The following is a 21,138-nucleotide window of genomic DNA, read 5'->3' on the forward strand; positions in this document are numbered from 1 at the left end:
ATTTTGGGCAAATCCGTTGCAACGTTGTTCTAGACTCTGTCCAGGAGACAGTCTCAGTTTACTGTACTTAGCGTAAGAGATCTGAATGGATTCAGTAGAATGGATTGAGTGTTCAGTTAGGGTTACGAGTGCATTTTTTAACCCATCGCTGCATCACATTTAGAGGTCTTGGCCATGATTACACAGCTTTCAACAGCACAGTGGCTGTGCCAACTCTGGAGATATCACTGTGGGGTGGAGTTGTCAAGAAAACCCCCTTTCTGGGGTCCACTCCAGGGAAAGTTTCCTTAGCCACAAAGGAGGCTCTAGTTTCTGTGGTGAAAAAGGTGACAGAAGGGGGAGGGGTTGTGGGTCTGATGTTCCGCAGACCAGGGGGGGGGCCGAACAGGGATACCAATTCTCACTCTTCCGATATCCGTTTTGGTACCATGTATGGGGACGAGTTCCCCGGTGTCCTTAAAATGCCAATAAAGTCTGTTGTCAAAAAAAAAAAAGAAAAAGGTGACAGAAAGGTATTTTCCATCCGCTTCTGTGGGTTATGCTTACAGTTATATGGTGAATTTTGGATCCAGATACAGCTGTCAGATAACCTCCTAGTCTTGCAGGGTACAAGGGTCTCCAATAGAAGCCCCAGAATCAGTTCACACAAATATCTAGATACTTTGTAAGTTAGTGTTCACTATATGCTTCTATGATATAAATCATGTGATTTAGAATTATTACTTTATTCATAGGTAACTCAGCAATCAGGAATGTTATCAAAGTGAAAGGAATTTCAATTCTGAACATTATTCATCACATATCTGTAACCAGGAACTTGCCGCTTGCCTCACAGCATTATAGTGTTATGTCGTTTATTGTGACTCCATCTAATACCTCTGCGGTCCTGCTGCAAACTGGAGATTTCACAATTAAATGTTCCAACAGATAACTCATCCCTCAGCCTCTGATTCCTCTCCCTCCTGCTCCCTCGATGAATAGTTTGGATGAATTTAAATACCTTTATCCTCCTTGTATCTCTGTAGTAGGGGGTCACTCATTCGGAGTTCCAATGTTGTAACATTCAGTCATAGACAATGGCTAAATATTTCACACTGTCCGCTCTTCAAATGCACCACCAAAGTGGTGGCACAGTGTCGGTGCCTCCAGATGGGCTCTCCCTAACATTTTGGGTTGTTGTTTCCCAGCATGTTAGAAATATTACTTATACTTTAGACCACCATCCTTCCACATGGAGTACTTTCACAGGGTTAACTCTGCCTTAATTGGTGGCGGATCAGCTGCTATAAACTGGCAGATCATCTGCCACATTATGGTGGGATTACCTTTGAAAGATCCATAAGAATCCACAAAAGCCTCATGTCCTTATCTAGAGCTTGGTGGATGGAATACTTTATCAGAATGTGGCAAATGTCTCATCTACCTAGGTACAGGTGCCACTGGCTATAATCAGGGGCAGAGGAGCGTCGTCCCACTGCTCTCAAAGCAGTGAAAAGAAAAAAAAGGATAATAACCTGGTTATTATCATTTTATTTTTGGTAGCTGCGGGGCTTGGTTAGGGCGGGGCTGGGTTACTGCGGGGTGGGTCTGGGGTCACAAGGGGAGATGTGGTGGGCACACTGTAAGTGTGCATGATTGTTTGTACGGCCATTGTGGGATGGCCAAACAGTCAAGCGCACTTTGCATGTAACGCACAGCTTGGTGGGGAACATGCACAGGCTCCCAGTCCCCGTCAGAGTGCCGAACCACTCAGACCAATCATTGGCTTAGGGGAGCTTGTGTGTGCTTCTGTTCTGGGACATCAGCAGGGAAGCAGAGGAGAGACGCAGCCGACCAAAGAGGTAAGTGGTTTTTTCAGTTTGTTTGACTTCTGAGCAAAATTTTGGGCCCCAGCACTTAATCTTTTCAAAATTAAGCACTGCTGGCATGGTGGAGTTTGGTGGGAGCCGGAATGCAAGGGAGCTCTGTAGCGAGCTAAAGAATAATTAAAGGAAGAGCCAGATTGATTTAAGTTCTGGCAGGGTGTGATATCAGAAAATTGGTGACATAATATCTCCGTGCGAAAATATTGTGTCCTAAATATTGGCATTAATAATAGAAAACCTACACACAATGAGGAATATTTTTATGAACGATATTTATGACAGATGATATTATGCATACGATATTCTTGCATACAACCCTTATGCACCGGCAGTGTTGCCATATTAACGCATTCAATAGCATTCATTTTAGCTCTCTATCAAGAGTGAATAGTGTGAAGGCAGGATAAAGTGTCAGGGGGCATATTACTGACTACTATGTACAACCGGAGAAAGACAGGTTGAAAGAGTCTACTTGACTATCCTCCTGAAGGCACCAAAGAATTAAGAAGTATTTGGTTGTCTGCTGCATTTTTGGTAAATTGTTAGATACGTCGATGCAAACAGAAATATTATTAAGGGAAGGGACCACGTAAAGTAGAACTATACTTTACAGGCAAGGAAAATAGGACCAATATGTACCAAATGTTAAAATAACTAACATACGGACCACCTTGAAAATAAAATATTAGCAGTGTTTTAATTCAAGGCATAGTAACTCAAATGAACTACTACAGTGAGCCCAATAATAAATTGGGCTCACTGACTGTGGACTTTTTTAACACTAAGATGGAACCCAAAATGGAGCCAGTTTTGGACATAATTGAGCCCAATATCTCCAGAAAACTATACATGCAATTCAGGTATGGAACTTTGCCCTTGAGAGCGTTCACAGGAAAGTGGACGGTAGACAATGCTTTTGATTGCCCATTCTGCGGTGCGACAAGCGAAACTGACTTACACGTTCTCTTTTTTTGCCCCACATATAAATCTATTAGAAAACGTTGGCTCCTTCAATTATGTAGGAATCTGGGGACTACACACTGTAAAGTTGCCTATAGAATCCTGAAGACTGATACAGCATTACCTATCGTCTTCTCGGTATCACGTTTCTGGCATGCTGCGTGGCGAAGGAGATGTTCCTTTTTATTGCTTAATTCATAATTTTAACCAAATAGTTATCTATTCTGTGTACCACTGTTTTTATCTACACTTTTAACTTTTTATCTTTTTAACTACTGTTTTAACGAATCAATCATGAATTTATGTAACCTTTATTGTACATACCTTTTTATGAACTGTAATTCTTTTTCTATTGCAAAACATGTATGTTCCTGTGGACTGTTTATCTTTTATGGTCTATGACCGAAATAAAGATTACTTTGATTGATTGACTACTGGAGCAGAGCTGTTCTCATTCTGCAAGTTCTTTAGTCCTGTGATTTGTGGTGGTGACCGCCATCTTGGGAAGGGCCGTAAGCATGTTGCCCTGTTTGTTTCTGCCTGCGTGTGATTTTGCCTAAATGTGTAAGTATATATTTGCCTCTGCTTGTTTTTGTGTTTCTTTGCATCTCCTTGTCTTTGTGTATGGTGTGTGCGTGTGTGTGAATTTACACACACCAGCTTGTTTACCTGTATCTCCAGCTTAATACAGCAGTGATTTTCGACAACTCTTTACTTTGCTGTCTGTATGTGTATATTTCTATCTATGCCACTTCACGTCTGATTTGAGTCGCTGTCGGTTTGCATAGTTACTTCTTTCCTGCTTTCTTCTTTTAGTTGAAGGATTTGGAAGACCGCTATATCAGCCACTATGAGTACGAGCATGGCCGACTTCTTCTCTATTTCGAAACGGTAAGATCGACATGGAAGAGCAAAGGACATTTAGCTTCTCTGATTACCTGCACATCGGTTTTTGGTGTCAGTCAAATCATTAGTCATCTCTCATCTAGATAGCGGTGACACTGGTGAAGTTGGTTTAGTTGCCGAGGTGGCCCATATAGAGATGGTTCTCCATGCTGCTGGTCAACCCATCATGAGTGGCATGTATAGATGTACTTCTCCTTGCTGCTGGACAACCCATCATGAGTGGCATGTATAGATGTACTTCTCCATGCTGCTGGACAACCCATCATGAGTGGCATGTATAGATGTACTTCTCCATGCTGCTGGACAACCCATCATGAGTGGCATGTATAGATGAACTTCTCCATGCTGCTGGACAACCCATCATGAGTGGCATGTATAGATGTACTTTTCCATGCTGCTGGATAACCCATCATGAGTGGCATGTATAAATGTACTTCTCCATGCTGCTGGTCAACCCATCATGAGTGGCATGTATAGATGTACTTCTCCATCCTGCTGGTCAACCCATCATGAGTGGCATGTATAAATGTACTTCTCTTTTTTTTTTTTAAAGTTCTTTATTGTTTTAAAACAAAGCCATCCCCAACCCACCCCCACCCCCTCTCAGACAAAATAATTCATTATGATAGTATTTACACATGTCAATAGGAAACATAGAGGAAAAGAAAGGTATACATACATACATATATTAAGTACTTAATTCGATATCATTAGAATTTTATCCATTGGGTTAGAGGATCCCATATCTCTAATCCTTTTAATCTCTTATTTTTCCCCTTTCTTCTATATATAGCTAATTCCAGGCTATGTGTCGCTAGCATTCGATAACGCCATTGTTGAAACACTGGTGGTGTTGGATCTAGCCATGCCGAAGCTATACATAATCTTAGAATTGACATTGAGATAAATATTAGCCCTTTTATTTCTCTTGGTCGATTATTATCATCAATGCCCAGCAAGATTTCCCCCACCGAGATTTCAATTTTGGTATGAAAAATTTCTGATAAAAAATCAGAAATATCTTTGATCAGGCCCTGTAGGGTGTTACATGTGGTGAATATATGTACAATGTCTGCTTTGTAGAGATTGCATCTAGGGCATCTTGTTCCCATTCCGGTCCACCATTTTGATATTCTACTAGGTGTATAATATAACAGAAAGAATGTTTTGTAATATTGTGCTTGTAGTCTGGTGGACATTAATAATGTTTGAGAAAGTTCAAATGATTTAATCACTGTGGTGGCCGACATATCTAAAGTTTCCTGCCATTTTATATAATATTTATCCATATCATCCGGACATAGGCCCAAGAGGTGATTATATATTTCTCCTATTTTAGTCCACTTTCCTTGATTCACAAATTCTATGCATTGAATCTTTTCAAATTTCGATCTGCCACCACCTTTCCTTGATATAAAGTCCCTGATTTGAAGATATTTGAAAAAGTCTCTATAACTCATCATATATTCTTTTCTAATTTCTTCGAAGGATTTTATACCTGTAGATGTAAAGAAACAACCCAGGTGTGTAATCCCTGCTTCTATCCACCTTTTCATATATATATCTTTAAATAACTCCGGTAGGTTGTTGTTATCTAATAGTAATGTATAGTAAGAAAACCTTCCGATCCCCAATATTTTACGAATATTACTCCATGCTTTATGTATTCCTAGGAGAGTTTTAAATCGTACTTTTTTATAGCAGCTGTCGTATAAGTGTAGCCAGAGATACCCTCTAGTTTTTTCCCCTAATATTAATTCTTGTGGTGTTGGGATTCCGTTAATTGGTCTATTTCCTTGGGTGATGGATAATAGCTCTCTACAGTATGTCATTATAGTTGACCAATAGTATAGTTTAATATTAGGCAGAGAAAGTCGCCCCCTGTCTTTTGGTAGTGATAAAAATTTGGATGACCTACGGGATCTCTTGTATCCCCAGATAAATTGCGAAAACATACTTTCAATGCATTTAAACCATTGTGGTTGAAAATCAAGACAGATGGTTCTAAATAGATATAAGAATTTAGGCAGATAAATCATTTTAATCATGTTGCACCTACCTATAATAGATAGATGAAGATTATTTAATCTTCTTAAATCTTTATCTGTTCGTTGTATTAGTGGATCAAGATTAATTTGAATGAGGTTGTCTAGTTTTGCTGTAATATTAACCCCTAAATATATGGCATTATCCACTACTCGAATGTCATTTATTTTAAGGTTATCATTAAGCACTATCTGTGTTTTGTTTTGGTTCAGCTTATATCACGAGATCTTGCCAAACATTTCAGCCTCCCTTTCTATGGCCTGAATAGAGGCTGTAGGGTTTGTCGTTACCACCGCTATGGCATCTGCAAAGACAAGTGTTTTAGTTTCTATATCTCTTATCTTGATTGGGTTGATTATAATATTATTTTCGAGTCTGTTGATAAACGGATCAATGAATAGTGCGAATAGTAAAGGAGAGCATGGGCACCCCTGTCTTGTCCCTCTAGTTATATTAAATTTTTCAGAGGCGGATCCATTTACCATGACTACCCCCTGAGGTTTGATATACATCATTTGGATTGCCTTGATAAAGGTTGCCCCGAGTCCGGCTCTTGACATGACTGACCAGAGATAGGTCCAGGAGACCCTATCAAACGCCTTCTCAGCGTCTAGCAGTATAAGCGCCATAGGGTCTCCTGATACCTCGGTCATGTCAAACAAGGAAATTACTCTTTGTATGTGATCCACGGTGGATCTTCCGGGTATAAACCCATGCTGTTGGAGGGACACAATCTTATTGATGATCGGAGCTAAGCGACTAGCTAGTAGCTTTGAGTATATTTTGGAGTCGCCATTAATCAAGGTGATAGGGCGATAAAATCCGAGTTCTTGGGCCTCCTTATTTTTTTTCAAAAAGACAACAATTTTTGCGTTAGACCATGACTCAGGGGGCCGTTCACCTTGAAAGACATGGATAAATAGATCAGTTAAAATTCTCTTTAGGGGTGCACTAAAGGTGACGTAGAATTCTGTAGGGATTCCATCAGTTCCAGCTGCCTTTCCATTTGTCAAGTTGTTCATAGATAGTAGTATTTCATCCCAAAATGGTAGGTATCTAAATCCTCTTGTTCTATCTTAGTAATGGAGAGTTGATCTAAATATTCATCGATCTTATCTTGTTGTTTACCCTCTTCCTTATATAACTCTTGATAGTATATTTGAAATGAATTTTTTATCTTATTTATATTCGTTGTGAGTCCCTCTCTTGGATCGTTTATTTCTTTTATTATATTGGCAGAGTTTTTTTGTCTGACTTGTACCGCCAGTTGGTGCCCTACTTGCTCACTTAATTCATATACTGATTCCCTATTTAATGTTGCTTTAATTATTGCTTTCTCGGTATAGATATCTATGATAGCATTTTTGGCTATTGCCACCTGTCTTATTTGATCTTCAATATCTTCTCCTATTTGTACTGCCATTGCTAGGTGTTCCTCGGCATTTACTAGAATATTATGGAGAGTCTCCATATGTTCTTTTGCCCTCCTATTGTTATTAAGTGAAAACCGAATGGATTCCCCCCTGATTCCAGCCTTCAGGGCATCCCACACTACCTCAATCTTGGTGCTACCAAGGTTGTCCTCCAAAAATTCGGGTATCCATCTATTCATATGCTGACAAAACTCTTTATTCAGCAGCAGTGCTCTTTCGAATGTCCATTTTTGCATCTCCCTACCCATTTCTCCTTTCTCTAAATTAAGAATTAGGGGGTTATGGTCTGACAGGACTCTTGGTAATTTGTCTATTAAGCAATTTTCTATCAAAGAACCAGACATCAGCATATAATCTAATCTAGAGTGTTTTAGATGGGGATTAGAAAAAAAAGTGCAGCCAGGGTCATCTGGATGTTTAATTTGCCAACAGTCTATTAAGCCATGTGTTTGACACATCTCTTTAAAGGCCTTATATACTTTTGGTTTCCTACCCTTATAGGTATATCTGGGGTCCGTTGACCAGTTGCATGGAAGGTTCAAGTTAAAATCCCCACAAATGATTATTGGCAGTGGCCATTGTACCAATTCGTTAGAGACGGTTTCCAAAACACTTGGATCGTCACTAGTATTACCATAAATAGTACATAGAGTTATTTTATTACCATTCCCCTGTGTACATTCTGTAATTGCCCAGCATCCTTGATTATCAGCTATCGATTTGGAAAACTGTATCTCACCCCCTTTATATAGGATTGCCACTCCTCGTGTTTTTGATCCTTGCATTGAGGCTGTGATTAATTTATATCCCAGTGTATTTAGGAGGTGCTGTTGCGAGCCTTCGATATGTGTCTCTTGAAGACAAATAATATTGGCCCCGGTTGCTTGTAGTCCTATCACCACCCTCTGTCTTTTATTTTGGTCATTAAGACCGCATATATTCATAGAAAGAATCTTTAGCCTAGCCATATATACATGGTTTTCTCTTTTCCCTTTTTAGTAATTTTGTCTGGTGCAGTATTCAGTTGTGTATTCTGATGCAAATGTATAGGAATGTATAGTTCCTCTTTAGACCTTTGTATTACTTCCCTTTTTAGAGTTAACTTCCCATTTTTGTCTGAGATTGCTCTCCTCCACCCATAGCCCCCCCCACCCATATCTCCCCCACCACCCAAGGTGGCAATCTGGTTCAGAAGGAACCAGTGTGATGACGTCTGTGCAGACGCGTGCCCGCGTCCCGTTCCCCCCCTCACTCCCATTCCACCCAATTAGATCTGTACAAATATACATATTATAGAACGTTTTCTCAGTCCTCTAATTCTTTTGAGCTATATCTTCCAGTTTAGGTGACAGTTTTACATATATCAATTTGCGTGTTAATAGAATGTCGCTATATACAGTCTACAAGGTCCATTCTAAGATTGTTAATTATAGTTCTGTACTTTTCAATTTTTGGTTGGACTTTTATAGATACCCTTGTGGATATCTTTTAGTTCGTTTAAATATGTTTGAGCCTGGATTTCCGAGATAAATGTCCGTGTGGTGCCATTGATAATAATCTTTAGTCGTGCTGGGTTTTGTAGGTACACCGTCGCACCTATTTGTTGAAATGGTGAAAAAAGCTGACGCATCCGCCACCTTCGTTCCACTGTTGCGTGGGCAAAGTCAGGTCGACTAAAGAAGGAGTAACCATTGTATTCCCTCTTTTTATTTGGTCTTGCAAGATCAAAAACTGATTGGCGTAATAAAAAGTTGCCAAAGTAGATTAGCATGGCTCGCGGATATTGTTCTGGTGTTTGTTGGCGTTTTGGAAGGTTTAGAGGGAAACGATGTGCCCGTTGGATCTCCCGATCCCATTCCCATGTTTGCAGCTCTGGGAACGTTGCTTTAAGAAGTGTCACAATATATGTCCGTGGGTCGTTCCCTTCTACTCCTTCAGGGATTCCCAGCAAGCGTAGATTGTTCCGCCGTGCCCTGTTTTCCTGATCTTCCACTTTGAGCATGATGTCCTTAATAATGCTATTGTGTTCTTGACTTTGTGATTGAAGGGATGAAACATCTTTTTCTATGGACTCAGTGCGTGCTTCCACCAAGGGCATGCGATCCGATATTTCAGTGCAAGTACTGCCCACTTTCTTTAATTCAGCCTGTACTTTACAAATTGCTTCCTGGTTTTTCCTGCTATCAGCTTTGATATCTCCATGAAGGCTTTTTATAGAGTTCAAGATATCTGTCATAGAAGGCTCATTTTTCTTAGTGTGATCTTCTTTCTCTTCTCTTAGATGTCTCTCTATGGTTGAGTTATTTTGTGAGCACAAGGTCCGGTCTGAGGGAGTGGTAGTGATAATTTGTGATGATGATGAGTAATTCCATATGGGGCTATGATCTCTGTTACTATCGCTCTCACTCTCGCTTTCTTTGCCAATGGGCCCTTCTATCCGACATTGCTTGTTTTTTTTCTGTTTCTTCCGTTTGCTCTTTTTCTTCAGCTTTCTGCCTCTCTCCTCAGGTTTTAGTTCCCGCCTTAAACCATCATTTTTAGCAATTATGTCCGTGCTGTTATGGCGGCAATTGAGGCCATTGCTTGACGTGGAGATCCCTGTCTCGTATCTCTCAGAGTCATCGGTTGATGTGGAGATTGCTGTGGCAAAATCAAGGGCTAGGGGATCAGCTGATGGACCAACAGAGAGGTCCGTGCCATCCTCATCCTCATCCTCATCTTCATTGTCATCCTCATTGTCATCCTCATCTTTTCTCTTCATCTCTAAGTTGGATGGTATCCTGCTGATGGCCTCCCTGGCCTCTCCAACCTTGATAGATGTGTCTTTTCTTATCCCAGTACAACTCTCATGTATCTTGGGAGCGATAATAACGGATTCCTCTCCATGTGATTGGCTTATTGCTTGTAGCTCCTCTGGTAGTATAGGTGGTATAGATGTTGTCTTTGATGTCTTTGATATCTTTGATGTGGCAGGCGCGGTTCTGTCCTTGTGGGTCAGAGGATTTACTGATACAACCTTGTCTGCCCCCTTTGAGGTATCTATGCCGCTTCCCATGACCATGACCGATTGATCCTCACCAGTACCTCTCTTATGAGCCGCTATCTTATTGCTAGTTTCAGATCCAGCTTCAGGGGCCACTGATTCCCTCCCGTGTACTGATGTAAACATGTTAGTTATCAGGGTTTGCCTGTCCTTCCCCTGTTCGGTAGTAGATCGGGGGGTTGCACTTTTCATGTTTTTTATAATCTCCACTCTCCTCGCTCTTTTGATCGTTAGATCTTCTTTGCCGTCTGCTTTCCTCCTGTCCTGACCATCATTTTCCCTTCTGCTCTTTAAGGCACGTGTCTCAGGTCGTCTCGATTCTGGCTCTGGCTCTGGCTCGGGCTCTGGCTGTGGCTGTGGCTGTGGCTGCTGTTGTGGCCGTGGCTGTTGTGGCTGTGATTCAGGTTCAAGGCGTGTTGTTAGCTCTCCCTGTAAATATTGGCCGACCCCCACTTGTGGTTTGAACTTGCCTGCCTTTCCTGGATCTCTTCCCGTCATGTCCAGTCGTCGCTCTCTCTGTGTCACACCCTTGTAACAGAGTAACCAGACTCTGATTACCCCTGTGGAGCACAGTCCAGCTAATCTTGCCACTTCATACCCCCGTTTGTATCTGAAGACGCGGTTATATTCTCTGCCGTTTTTTTTCTCTTTCCTTTTTTTTCCGCCTTTTCCGCCGGTTGCTATGGTGACTGTCAAGCCGTTTTGCAGATCGAGTGAATGAGCACGTAGGCACTGCTTCTGTCTCTGCGTCCGGTGAGTGTACAGAAATCGCTTATCCCGGTTGCTGGAGGAAGACTGGGATTTTGCCAGGACCCAGAGAGTATGCAGGGGGTTTGCTATCTGCGAGGGTTGTATAGACTGTTCCTCTAGCGTCAACGCATGCAGTATACCCAGCATACCCAACGGCGGGCGGACGTGCTGGGCAGTCTAAAACCAGGTCTGCTAGTTGTTATGTTGCCCAGCTCGTTTTTAGCCTCTTTTACCTTTACTCTACTCTGCTTACTTTGGGCAAGTCGACAGATAGTTCCCTAGTCCTTTCATCAATTGGCGTCTTTAACAAGCATCTTTAACGCGGTACGATCTTAATGCTCACATTAGCTCTCATTCGCTCTTGTTAACCTTTTCCTTCGTCCTTTTATTGTCTCTTACTGTCTATGATCGGTGTACACCCGGCACGCTCACCAGTCCGACGTCCGATGCTCCTGGGCTGGGCTAGACTAGGGCTGGGCTGCTGGGCTGCTGGGCTGCTCCGGCGCTCCTGGGCTGCTCCGGTTTCTCCCGCATTGAGGACCCCTGACCACTCAGTTTCCAGTTGGTAGTGTCCACCCCGATCATCCCGGCCGGGCTGGCGGGTATTCCGGGTATTCCGGGCTTATTGAGTCCGTTCAAGCTGTAGGGCTGTCCGGGAGGAGGGGGAGAGACACACTGACAGCCTCTACTCAGCCGCCATCTTGCCACTCAGCCGCAAATGTACTTCTCCATGCTGCTGGACAACCCATCATGAGTGGCATGTATGGATGTACTTCTCCATGCTGCTGGTCAACCCATCATGAGTGGCATGTATGGATGTACTTCTCCATGCTGCTGGTCAACCCATCATGAGTGGCATGTATAGATGTACTTCTCCATGCTGCTGGATAACCCATCATGAGTGGCATGTATAAATGTACTTCTCCATGCTGCTGGTCAACCCATCATGAGTGGCATGTATAGATGTACTTCTCCATCCTGCTGGTCAACCCATCATGAGTGGCATGTATAAATGTACTTCTCCATGCTGCTGGATAACCCATCATGAGTGGCATGTATGGATGTACTTCTCCATGCTGCTGGTATGCCATTCTCAATGGCCTATCTAAGCGCGTTTCTGGCCACTCCATCTAAAGGCGGTGCACATGCTGCTGCTCAGTCATTATTGCTGTCATCAGCGGCACAACAAATGTAGTTCTGAAGGCTGCTGACCTGGCCATCTTCTGGGGGAGGTTTGTGAGCTGTTACCTTCATGAGGTTAGAACCCTAATGCTTAGTATTATAACACTTTCTCTCTCCAGGTTCCAGCTGAAAAAGATCACATCAGCTTTAGAGCCACCCAGACTGTCAAGGTTGGGTCATTACAACCTGCCTCTGCCACCCTGTACGACTTCTACGAGCCGGGTAAGACCTACTGGAAGACCTTCCTATGTCGCTAAATTCCTTGATTGCGCTCAGCCGTGTGCCCTGCTACGAATCACGGCCTGTTTGCCCCATTTGGGCATCTTCCATGACCGGCATATACCAGTAGGTTCAGTAGTCCAGCTGAAAACACTCCCAATTCATGCAGGTTATTCTGTCTGTAGGGCTGTCCTTGGGTGTCGTGCGGGCTGTGACCTCATACTTTCACAGTAGCCTCTGTACGTTCAAGTTTGGGGCACTTTCAGACAAACCATACCTGAGGTACATGTCCCAGGGTAGTGAAGACAGGGGTGCTGTTATGCACTATCCCCTCCCAGCAGGTGCCAGCAAGGAACAGACAGGCTTGCCATTTGTCACCAATGTGAGCATCAAGAACCACTAGGAGCTGCACTTGTGACACCTCTGCCCCACGAGGCTTCTTTCCTGCCCTTATCTCTGTCTTGAAATGTTACTGTCATAAAGTGTCCATTCCATACATGTACGATATGTCACCCTCTTCTTGTAATAAAGGTCGCCGGCACATCTTGTGATGTCATCAGTGTCCACAGGCATGGGAGGCCCTCTCATCCAGTGATTTAAGCCATTGTGTATTCTTGCCATGATTAGGTATTTAGACATGGAATTAGTTGCAACTGAGCTTATGTTTTTCTGTCCTTTGGCTGCACTGACCTCTCCATTTCCACCTACAGACCGGAAGTGCAATATTTTCTACAACCTCCCATCCGGGAGCAGGCTGGTAAATGCCCTCTGCACTGAAGACGTATGTCAGTGCGCGGAAGGTAAGTGAGGTTTCTGGAGTTTTTGAAGGAGGAAAAGTGCTGAGAATGGTTTGCACTGGCATTTGTCTTCAACAGGGCAGTAGAGTACAGTGATAGGGAGAATGTGGCTTAGCAGCCACTGCCCATCCTTTGCACCAGCACAGTAGCTCAGTCGGTGACATCTCCAGCTGCAAAAAACCTGCAGCTTGCAAAAGACTCAGAGCTTGAAGAGCAGATGGGACATCCAAGAAAAAGGCAGATGTCCTGCCTCTGCTCCTTTTCATTCCACTTCCCTATTTTGAGAGAGGCAAAAAGCTGCACCTCTGATGATGGAACCACAGTTCACTCTACAATTGTGACAACCTTTTGATGGACGTGACTCCAGCTGATAAGGCGCTGGGCTGGTTGTCCACTTTAGGGTAGCATTTCTGATATCATTTAAGCCAGAATCACTTCTTTAAATCATAAGGGCTAGGACAAAAGCATTTTAAAAAACCTCATATTTGTAGGCTAAAACTACCAGTGCTTTGGTGATATTGTGCCTTAAAGAACTGCATATGGACCCCTACCGTGCTAGCCACATCCAGGATATACATGGGCCAAACAGAGGTGACAGGAAGGGGCAAAGTCAGGATGCAACAGAGAAGAGGTACCACAGGACGGGTACTAGGAGGGGGTGACACAGTAGAGGGAGTGTCACATGGTGAGCAGATATGAGGGACTATGTTTTTTTTCTACAATGTAAGATTCCACTTGGGTGAAAAACCATGCTCCACCTGCAAGAAATTCTTCCTTAGAGGTTTGTAAGTTGCTGATATGGTGGGCACCTTTGCGTCACATTGGTAGTTTGGCAGTCAGGCATCAAAACTTTAAATGCCCCTGGAAATCTTTTATCCTCTTTAGGTTGATAATGAAAGGGCACAAATAGAAAACCTGAATTGCAAAATTTGTGAAATTCACCTACTTTTCTAAACCAACGGTGAAGGGAACTTGGACAAGAAAACCACACAAATCCAGTCCATCAGTGTACCTTAAAAACAGAGGGATTTCAAGTTGGTGTGGTTATCTCTGGTCAGAAAAGCATGATCTAGGTAGATCCGTATGAACCTCACACATTAGATGAAATGAATAAAGTGAGTTTGGTTGTGGCTCATTGATTGCCTTGCACCTTGAATATTCATGACGTTGCTCCATTTACAACGGTATGAAAATAAAATGTGTGCTGCCCTTGTTGGCAAAATGGGTCTTTTGTGAACTTTGCAACAAAAAGACCTGAGAAAGTTGTAAATCAGTCTTACATGGGAGACTCTTGCCACATAAATGCTGAAATTCATCTCTCCAAAAGCTCCAACAATTATTATTTTCTCAAAATCCAGGTTTAAGCATTTTGGGAGGGTCCAGTCCAGTCAAAGAACAGTTTTATGATGACTCACCAAGGCAGCTAGTCACCAAAGACTGTAATGGGCGACCTATTAATCGCCCTTTATCGTTCGCAAGACAAGGACCCAGATTTTGTCCCTGTAAGTCATCCTTCTCTGCATGCAGAAAACCACACTAATGCTGGTTCATGTCCAGGTGTTCATCAGAAATAATTAAAGTCTATATTGAATAAAACTAAAAAGCTGAACGGAATTAGCTGTAGCTGCTTGTACCTACATTCTTAATTATGTTACTTTCAAGCAAAGCCTAACAAAGTTATTCTGATAGATACTTCTAACCGCAGATTCCTCACCGTTTGAATATTCTCCAGGCATCAGACTTGATCTAGAAACTTTTTAGACCGTACTTCTGCATGTCATTAGGTGGCAACATGCAGCTCTGTGCCAACTTCCTCGTTTCGGAACTGCATATAGGCGCCACTCTTGCACACTAACACCTGTTCCTTTATTTCTGCACCACCAGACATGGATCCAAAACTGGCACTGGCATGTCTGTGCTCTCTGAGGTCGGAACACAACTCCAAGACCTGCAGTAACTGTGCCTTCATGAAACCCCAAGGCCATCCGTGACGGGAAGTTCTGTATCTCCAAGCAAGGGAAGACTCCACACTATGACTGCTTTAAGAGAAGGTCCATCAGACTCCCATACTTCACCTCCACCTCGGGGGAGGGCCCAAACCCTCAATACTATTTCCAAACAGATTCTAAAACCCTGCATATGATGCTGGGGATGAATTGACCTAAACATATATTGAGGACAATTGGTATTAGGCACCTTCAGGATGCCAGTGGCCTGGACACCTCACCAAACACTGGGCTTGTTTTGCTTCTGGGCCATGCCACAGAAGAGAGTGCCTCCTGTGCCATGGTCATGTGAAGGAAGGTCAAGGTTCTTGACCTCCAGCTACCCACTGTGGCGGTGAAGACTTAGGTCCTCACTGAAGTGCTTCACCCTGGGCATACAAATACTGAGCCCCTGCCTCTGTTCAAGAAAGCTCCCACTGTAGGAAAATGCCTGTTTGGACTGATACTACTGGCTTTTTGCAATGGAACTCTGCTAACCAGGCTTCAATGCATTTGCTCTGACCCCTAAAACATTTAGAAGTTGGCTATACTTCTAACTGGCATATTTAATTTACATATACATCCCCAGTATATGGTACAAAGTGGACCAAGGGCCTGTAAGTTAAATGTCCTTGGTGGACTGCGGCACACATCATGACAATACTAGAGTGACAGTGCAAAACATGACTGCAGGCCTACCACTGTAGCTTGTGTGTGCAGTTTTAAGATTGTAAATTCGACCTTCTCCAAACACCCCTTTTGACCAACATTAACCCTCTTCATGAATAATAATTAGTCACCTCTAATGTGCCATGCCTTAATGCCCAATAATGAATGGTGCACGATATATAACATTAGTTCATGTTTAAGTTTAATGTAAAATATGTCTTTACAGTGACAGGGTCCCAAAAGCTATTTTCAGTGTAACATGGTTAGCTATTCCACCAAAAAGCATTGGTATATAATATTGCAATGAAATAATGTTTTCTCCACTTAGGAAATAGTTACAAAATTAATTCTTGGACTTATAAAAATGTTTATTACAAGCCCAATTATCATAGGTAAAGTTGGATTTGTACAAAATATTTCATTAAAGGTACTTTTAAAAAATCACCTTTTTATCTGTCTAAAGCCTGCAGACGGCTATTTTCATGAGGTTCCAGATGTCACCCAAGATTGAATAGCCCCTTGATGAGGTGTGAACTTGCTCCCAGACCTGAGACAAAGGCCTTAAGTGTGGGGAGATGTTCTGTTCCTCTGGTAGGACAACCATCATAGCAGTGCTCAGGAACTTCATTAACTTCAAAGCGGCTCATCCTGTCGCAAGCATATATAGCTAACCTCTGGGCTTGCCTACTCTTTTGTCCTAGGCAGCCAGGCCAGTTTTGAGTGACCACAGAGAAGGGGTCACCACACCTCTAGAGCACTGCAAACGTTCTCCCATGTTGGACTTTGGTAGAAATGGTCACTGTGGGATTGTTTGAAGTAGGGCACTCAGGACCGTCTGTAAAAGTGGATATGGTTACCCCTGGGAATTTTCTTCTGTATCGGTTAGGGAAGAGCCAGGACCCCCACAGCTAGTGCAGGCACAAATGTGCACCCCTAGGCACCATCTTCAGAACACTACTAGGCCTGTAGAAGACTGAAGAAGACCTGTACCTGCTGTTGAGACCTTTGAGGAGAATCCTAAAGGCTGGACCTGCTCCCGCGTGTACCGAGGACAAAGACATGGACTCGATGGGTCAGTTGGCTGGCCTCTTGTTAAGCTACAGGGACACTGAAGTTGAAAGAAGCCAACCTTCCTAGAAGTGCGCAACTGACTTGTTTCCACTGGACCTGCCCTGTACACTGCTGGTGGCGTCTGTAGAGTGATTCCTGACCACTAAGCTCTGTTAGTGAGGTGCTGAAACCCTTGACTGGTGTCAGAGTGTACTCCTCCTGCCTAACCCTAAACTCTGGGGGCTTAGAAACATTTTGCTAACTTTATGCCTGGAAAACCATGGGTGGACTGGAACCAAACTGCCAGCTGATCTGCCAAGAGTGCATCGCCAGCGTGCCTGACTTTGCCTTATCTCCCGCTATGTTCTTCTTTCTACGACAGAATCCATTGAGGCTGAAGCCTTCCTTGGTTCTCAGCCACAGTTTTGTTGGCACTGCCATTCAAGGAGACTCGATTGATGTTAATGACCTTAGGGGTGCCAAGACTTGAACTTCATGCACTTGAGCTTTTACTGCATTGACCTCAAGACCCCTTCTCTTGGCGCCAGCAAGCTGCCTGCTTCCATTGACGGCTATTGACATTGGGAGATAACTTTTCCACTGTGATGAACTTGGCCCTTGTATCTGATTTGCACTCCATCGTGGGTAGCCTGAAAACGTAACTCTTGCCTCAGCGTAGTGTGAACCGTTGCTGCAGTTGGCGCTTTGCACTTGTTGGCGCTGCTTTGATACAAAACTTAAAAAACCTACATTTCTGGTTCCCCTTATTGGATTTTTGTCATTTTGGAGTCATTTTTTTCATCAAGTCAGGCGAGGTGCTGGTCAGGATGGCATTGTAAATACTACCATTGGCTATAAAGATGAAAGTGGCCTGTGCACACCCAAACATACCCTCTCTCTGGTTCACAAACAACAAAATCCTGTCGGCAGTGCCTCACACGTCTTTTTGCCATTCATCTGGGGAACATTGTCTCTATTATCTATGCCACAATTCTTTGAAGAGAGTTTTTCTGAAATCCCAGATGCCTAAGTTCTACACATGAAATGTACAAGGCATTGGACAATAGTGAAGCAGATGCACATTGAGAACTTAGAACCCTAATCCACCCTGAGAGGGGGAGGCTGCACCCTATCCCAGGGACTTGCCCAGAGCTCATCGGTGCTCATAAATGAGTTTTATATTTAATATATGCGTTTTTAGCTGATGTGCTTTCATGCTTCAGGAGAATATTACAGGACAAACTGAAAAGTCTTGGACAATGCTGTAAGGTTAGTTAGATACAAGAATGGGTGTGGCTTGAACCAGCAAGGCTGAGCCCAAACACAAGCAAAACAAAGGAGGATGCCAATGCTGATAACCAATTAGCAAAATGAATAAGTCGCGGATGAAAATTTCAAACAACCACGTCTGTACTAATTAATAGTATTTATTCCAATAACATCTTTTTTTGTATATATTATTCAAATGAATCTTGTGAAAGAAAAATTGTTTTTTTATTTTTTATTTTTTTAATACAAAAATGAAAAAAGAAACACCACAACAATTTTTTGACAAAGAAACATATAAAAAGCATACAGTTGACACCAATGATTGTACTGTCGGTATAGCCGATGTACTAACTTACGAACACATTCATACATCACTCCTCATTCCTCAAAGAACACTCATTCAGACAAACTGCCTTTGGTTACCTACTGACCAGAAATTTGCAGACAGCCGAGATACCGCCTGTTGAAGCACCAGTAAGCACGGAGCGATACGCTCCCGCTCAAGTACGTGGCATAAACAAACCAACGGAGGCAGTTACCCAATTTTCATCACTGTATATCGTCTACTTGTGAATAAAGGAAGGGCATCTATAAATGCGCTGCCACTTCGTGTCTTGGTCCTGAGGAGAACCCCTTTGTTTAAAGAAATAGGGGTTCGAAATGCGTCGACCCTTTTTCTGTTGTGATACCAAACACTGGTGTAATGTGATCTTTTTGGTGCATCCCAAGAATTATTTTGCTCAATTGTAAAACGATTGCCTCAATAGATGACATGCACATTTAAACTGAATCGATCAACATTTTACTAGGTTTGGACAGTCCTTTGGTTCATTCAAATTGTGGTCAGTAGGTAACCAAAGGCAGTTTGTCTGAATGAGTGTTCTTTGATGAATGAGGAGTGGTGTATGAATGTGTTCGTAAGTTAGTACATCGGCTATACCGACAGTACAATCATTGGTGTCAATTGTATGGTTTTTATATGTTTCTTTGTCAAAAAATTGTTGTGGTGTTACTTTTTCATTTTTGTATTGAAAAAAAATAATTCTTTAACAAGATTCATTTGAGTAATATATACAAAAAAAGATGTTATTGGAATACATACTATTAATTAGTACAGACGTGGTTGTTTGAAATTTTCTTCCGCGACTTATTCATTTTGCTAATTGGTTATCAGCATTGGCATCCTCCTTTGTTTTGCTTGTAAGGTTAGTTAGGCAGTTCTTGGCACAGGTGGACATAGGATGTGTTTCAGGCCTTCGACTTTCCGACTTAAAAACCTTTACCTCTGTATATGGCCAGTTGGCTCTGGGCCGGTGTGAGAGGGCTAATCCAGCTGTCTCTTATGTGCTTAAACCCGAGTATGGTTTTTGTGATATACAATGACTTTATAGATGAATCAGGCTGAGACATTTGAACCTTTATCCGGTCTTCCGCTTTGGGCCAATGCAATTTCCCGTCATGCCGAGACAATGATCGTCCTTTTCTAGTCGGAGACGTACATGAAGTCCCGTCTTGATTATGGCCATAAAATGGTATGTGCATAACCACAGAGGTTAGCATATGTCCAGGAAATGTGAACATTCTGGAGTTTAGTAGTGCCCAAAACATGTACAATTATTTCAAAGTTGTTTATAGAGAGGTCTGAAAGTGTCGAAGCCTCAACACTAGTATGTGTAGATTCAGGTCAGTTGATTAGGGTACAGCAGTTGTTGGTTAATTGGGTAAGGCAGTTGACGTTAGCTAATTAGGGTACAGCTGTTTATGTCGGTTGATTAGGGTATGGCAGTTGATGTCACTTAATTAGGGTTCAGCAGTTGACTTTGGTTGATTAGGGAGCAACAGTTGACTTCGGTTGATATGGGTGCAGCAGTTGACATCGGTTGATTAGGGTGCAGCAGTTGACGTTGGTTGATTAGGGTTCGGCAGTTGACGTTGGTTAATTAGAGTACGGTACGGTAGGTGAGGGCAGTTGATTACAGTATTGCAGTTGACATCGGTTAATTAGGGTTTGGCAGTTGACGTTGGTTAATTAGAGTACGGTACGGTAGGTGAGGGCGGTTGATTACAGTATTGCAGTTGACATCGGTTAATTAGGGTTTGGCAGTTGACGTTGGTTAATTAGAGTACGGTACGGTAGGTGAGGGCGGTTGATTACAGTATGGCAGTTGACATCGGTTAATTAGGGTTCGGCAGTACGCTGCCATAATACTGAAGTTTAAATAATGACCTGCACTTCTATTGACCCCATAGTATGGACTTGCACAATATCGTCAAGATAAGCTGGTGTGGAATTAATAGTAAATATATACTTCCCCGTGCATAGCATACCTTGATGATAAGTGAAAGTCAACCTCGTTGAGTCGATAAATGTGCTGGCCTATATTGTGATATACACCCAGGTGCAAAATATTTAGAACACAGTTGTCATTGTGAGTTTCTTGATAAATACGTACTAAGGCAAAACTACCTGAATCCAGATGTGGAGTTGCGCTAACTTTCTGCGCGGACTTGTGGTGTTACCTGAAATCATTAACTCTGGAAAATTGGGCAATGATACACAAAATGTCTATTAAAACTGGAGCCAGGTGCTGTTCCCCATCCCAGCCTGGGCAACTCATAATGGAGGGGTAAAAACAATTTACTGGGGGGGACTCAGAATGGGCCTGGGTTCCATGGGGTATTTTGGGGTATATGAGATTATGCCGGAGACTTTGATGAATGGGCATCTTCTGCCTACTTTTTCTAGTAACTCCAGAAATACCGTTTTAAGTTGATTGATGGATACACGTCTAGAGGTGACAAAATACAGTATAAGATATTTCCCTTTATCCTTGGGTGTGGAAAGCTGATGTAGAAACTAAGGTCAAGATGATCTAACCAGATGATGGAAAGGTCGGTCAGAGCATCAATCTGTACACTGATAGCAAGCCATGAGTCAAAAATATGATCCTTAACCTTCATGGC

General features: G+C 42.6%; 1 protein-coding gene across 1 annotated transcript in view; it reads left to right on the plus strand.

Annotated features, from left to right (window-relative positions):
* LOC146869469 (complement C4-like) overlaps window positions 1-21,138 on the plus strand; it is a 520,274-nt gene that overhangs the window by 479,439 nt on the left and 19,697 nt on the right. The window contains exons 35-37 of the mRNA XM_085599862.1: window positions 3,642-3,716; window positions 12,305-12,407; window positions 13,115-13,204. Coding sequence (XP_085455988.1) covers window positions 3,642-3,716; window positions 12,305-12,407; window positions 13,115-13,204 — 268 coding nt within the window. The remainder of the gene's footprint in view (window positions 1-3,641; window positions 3,717-12,304; window positions 12,408-13,114; window positions 13,205-21,138) is intronic.

Source organism: Triturus cristatus, chromosome 1_1 (assembly GCF_964204655.1).
Source record: "Triturus cristatus chromosome 1_1, aTriCri1.1, whole genome shotgun sequence".
Taxonomy (NCBI): domain Eukaryota; kingdom Metazoa; phylum Chordata; class Amphibia; order Caudata; family Salamandridae; genus Triturus; species Triturus cristatus.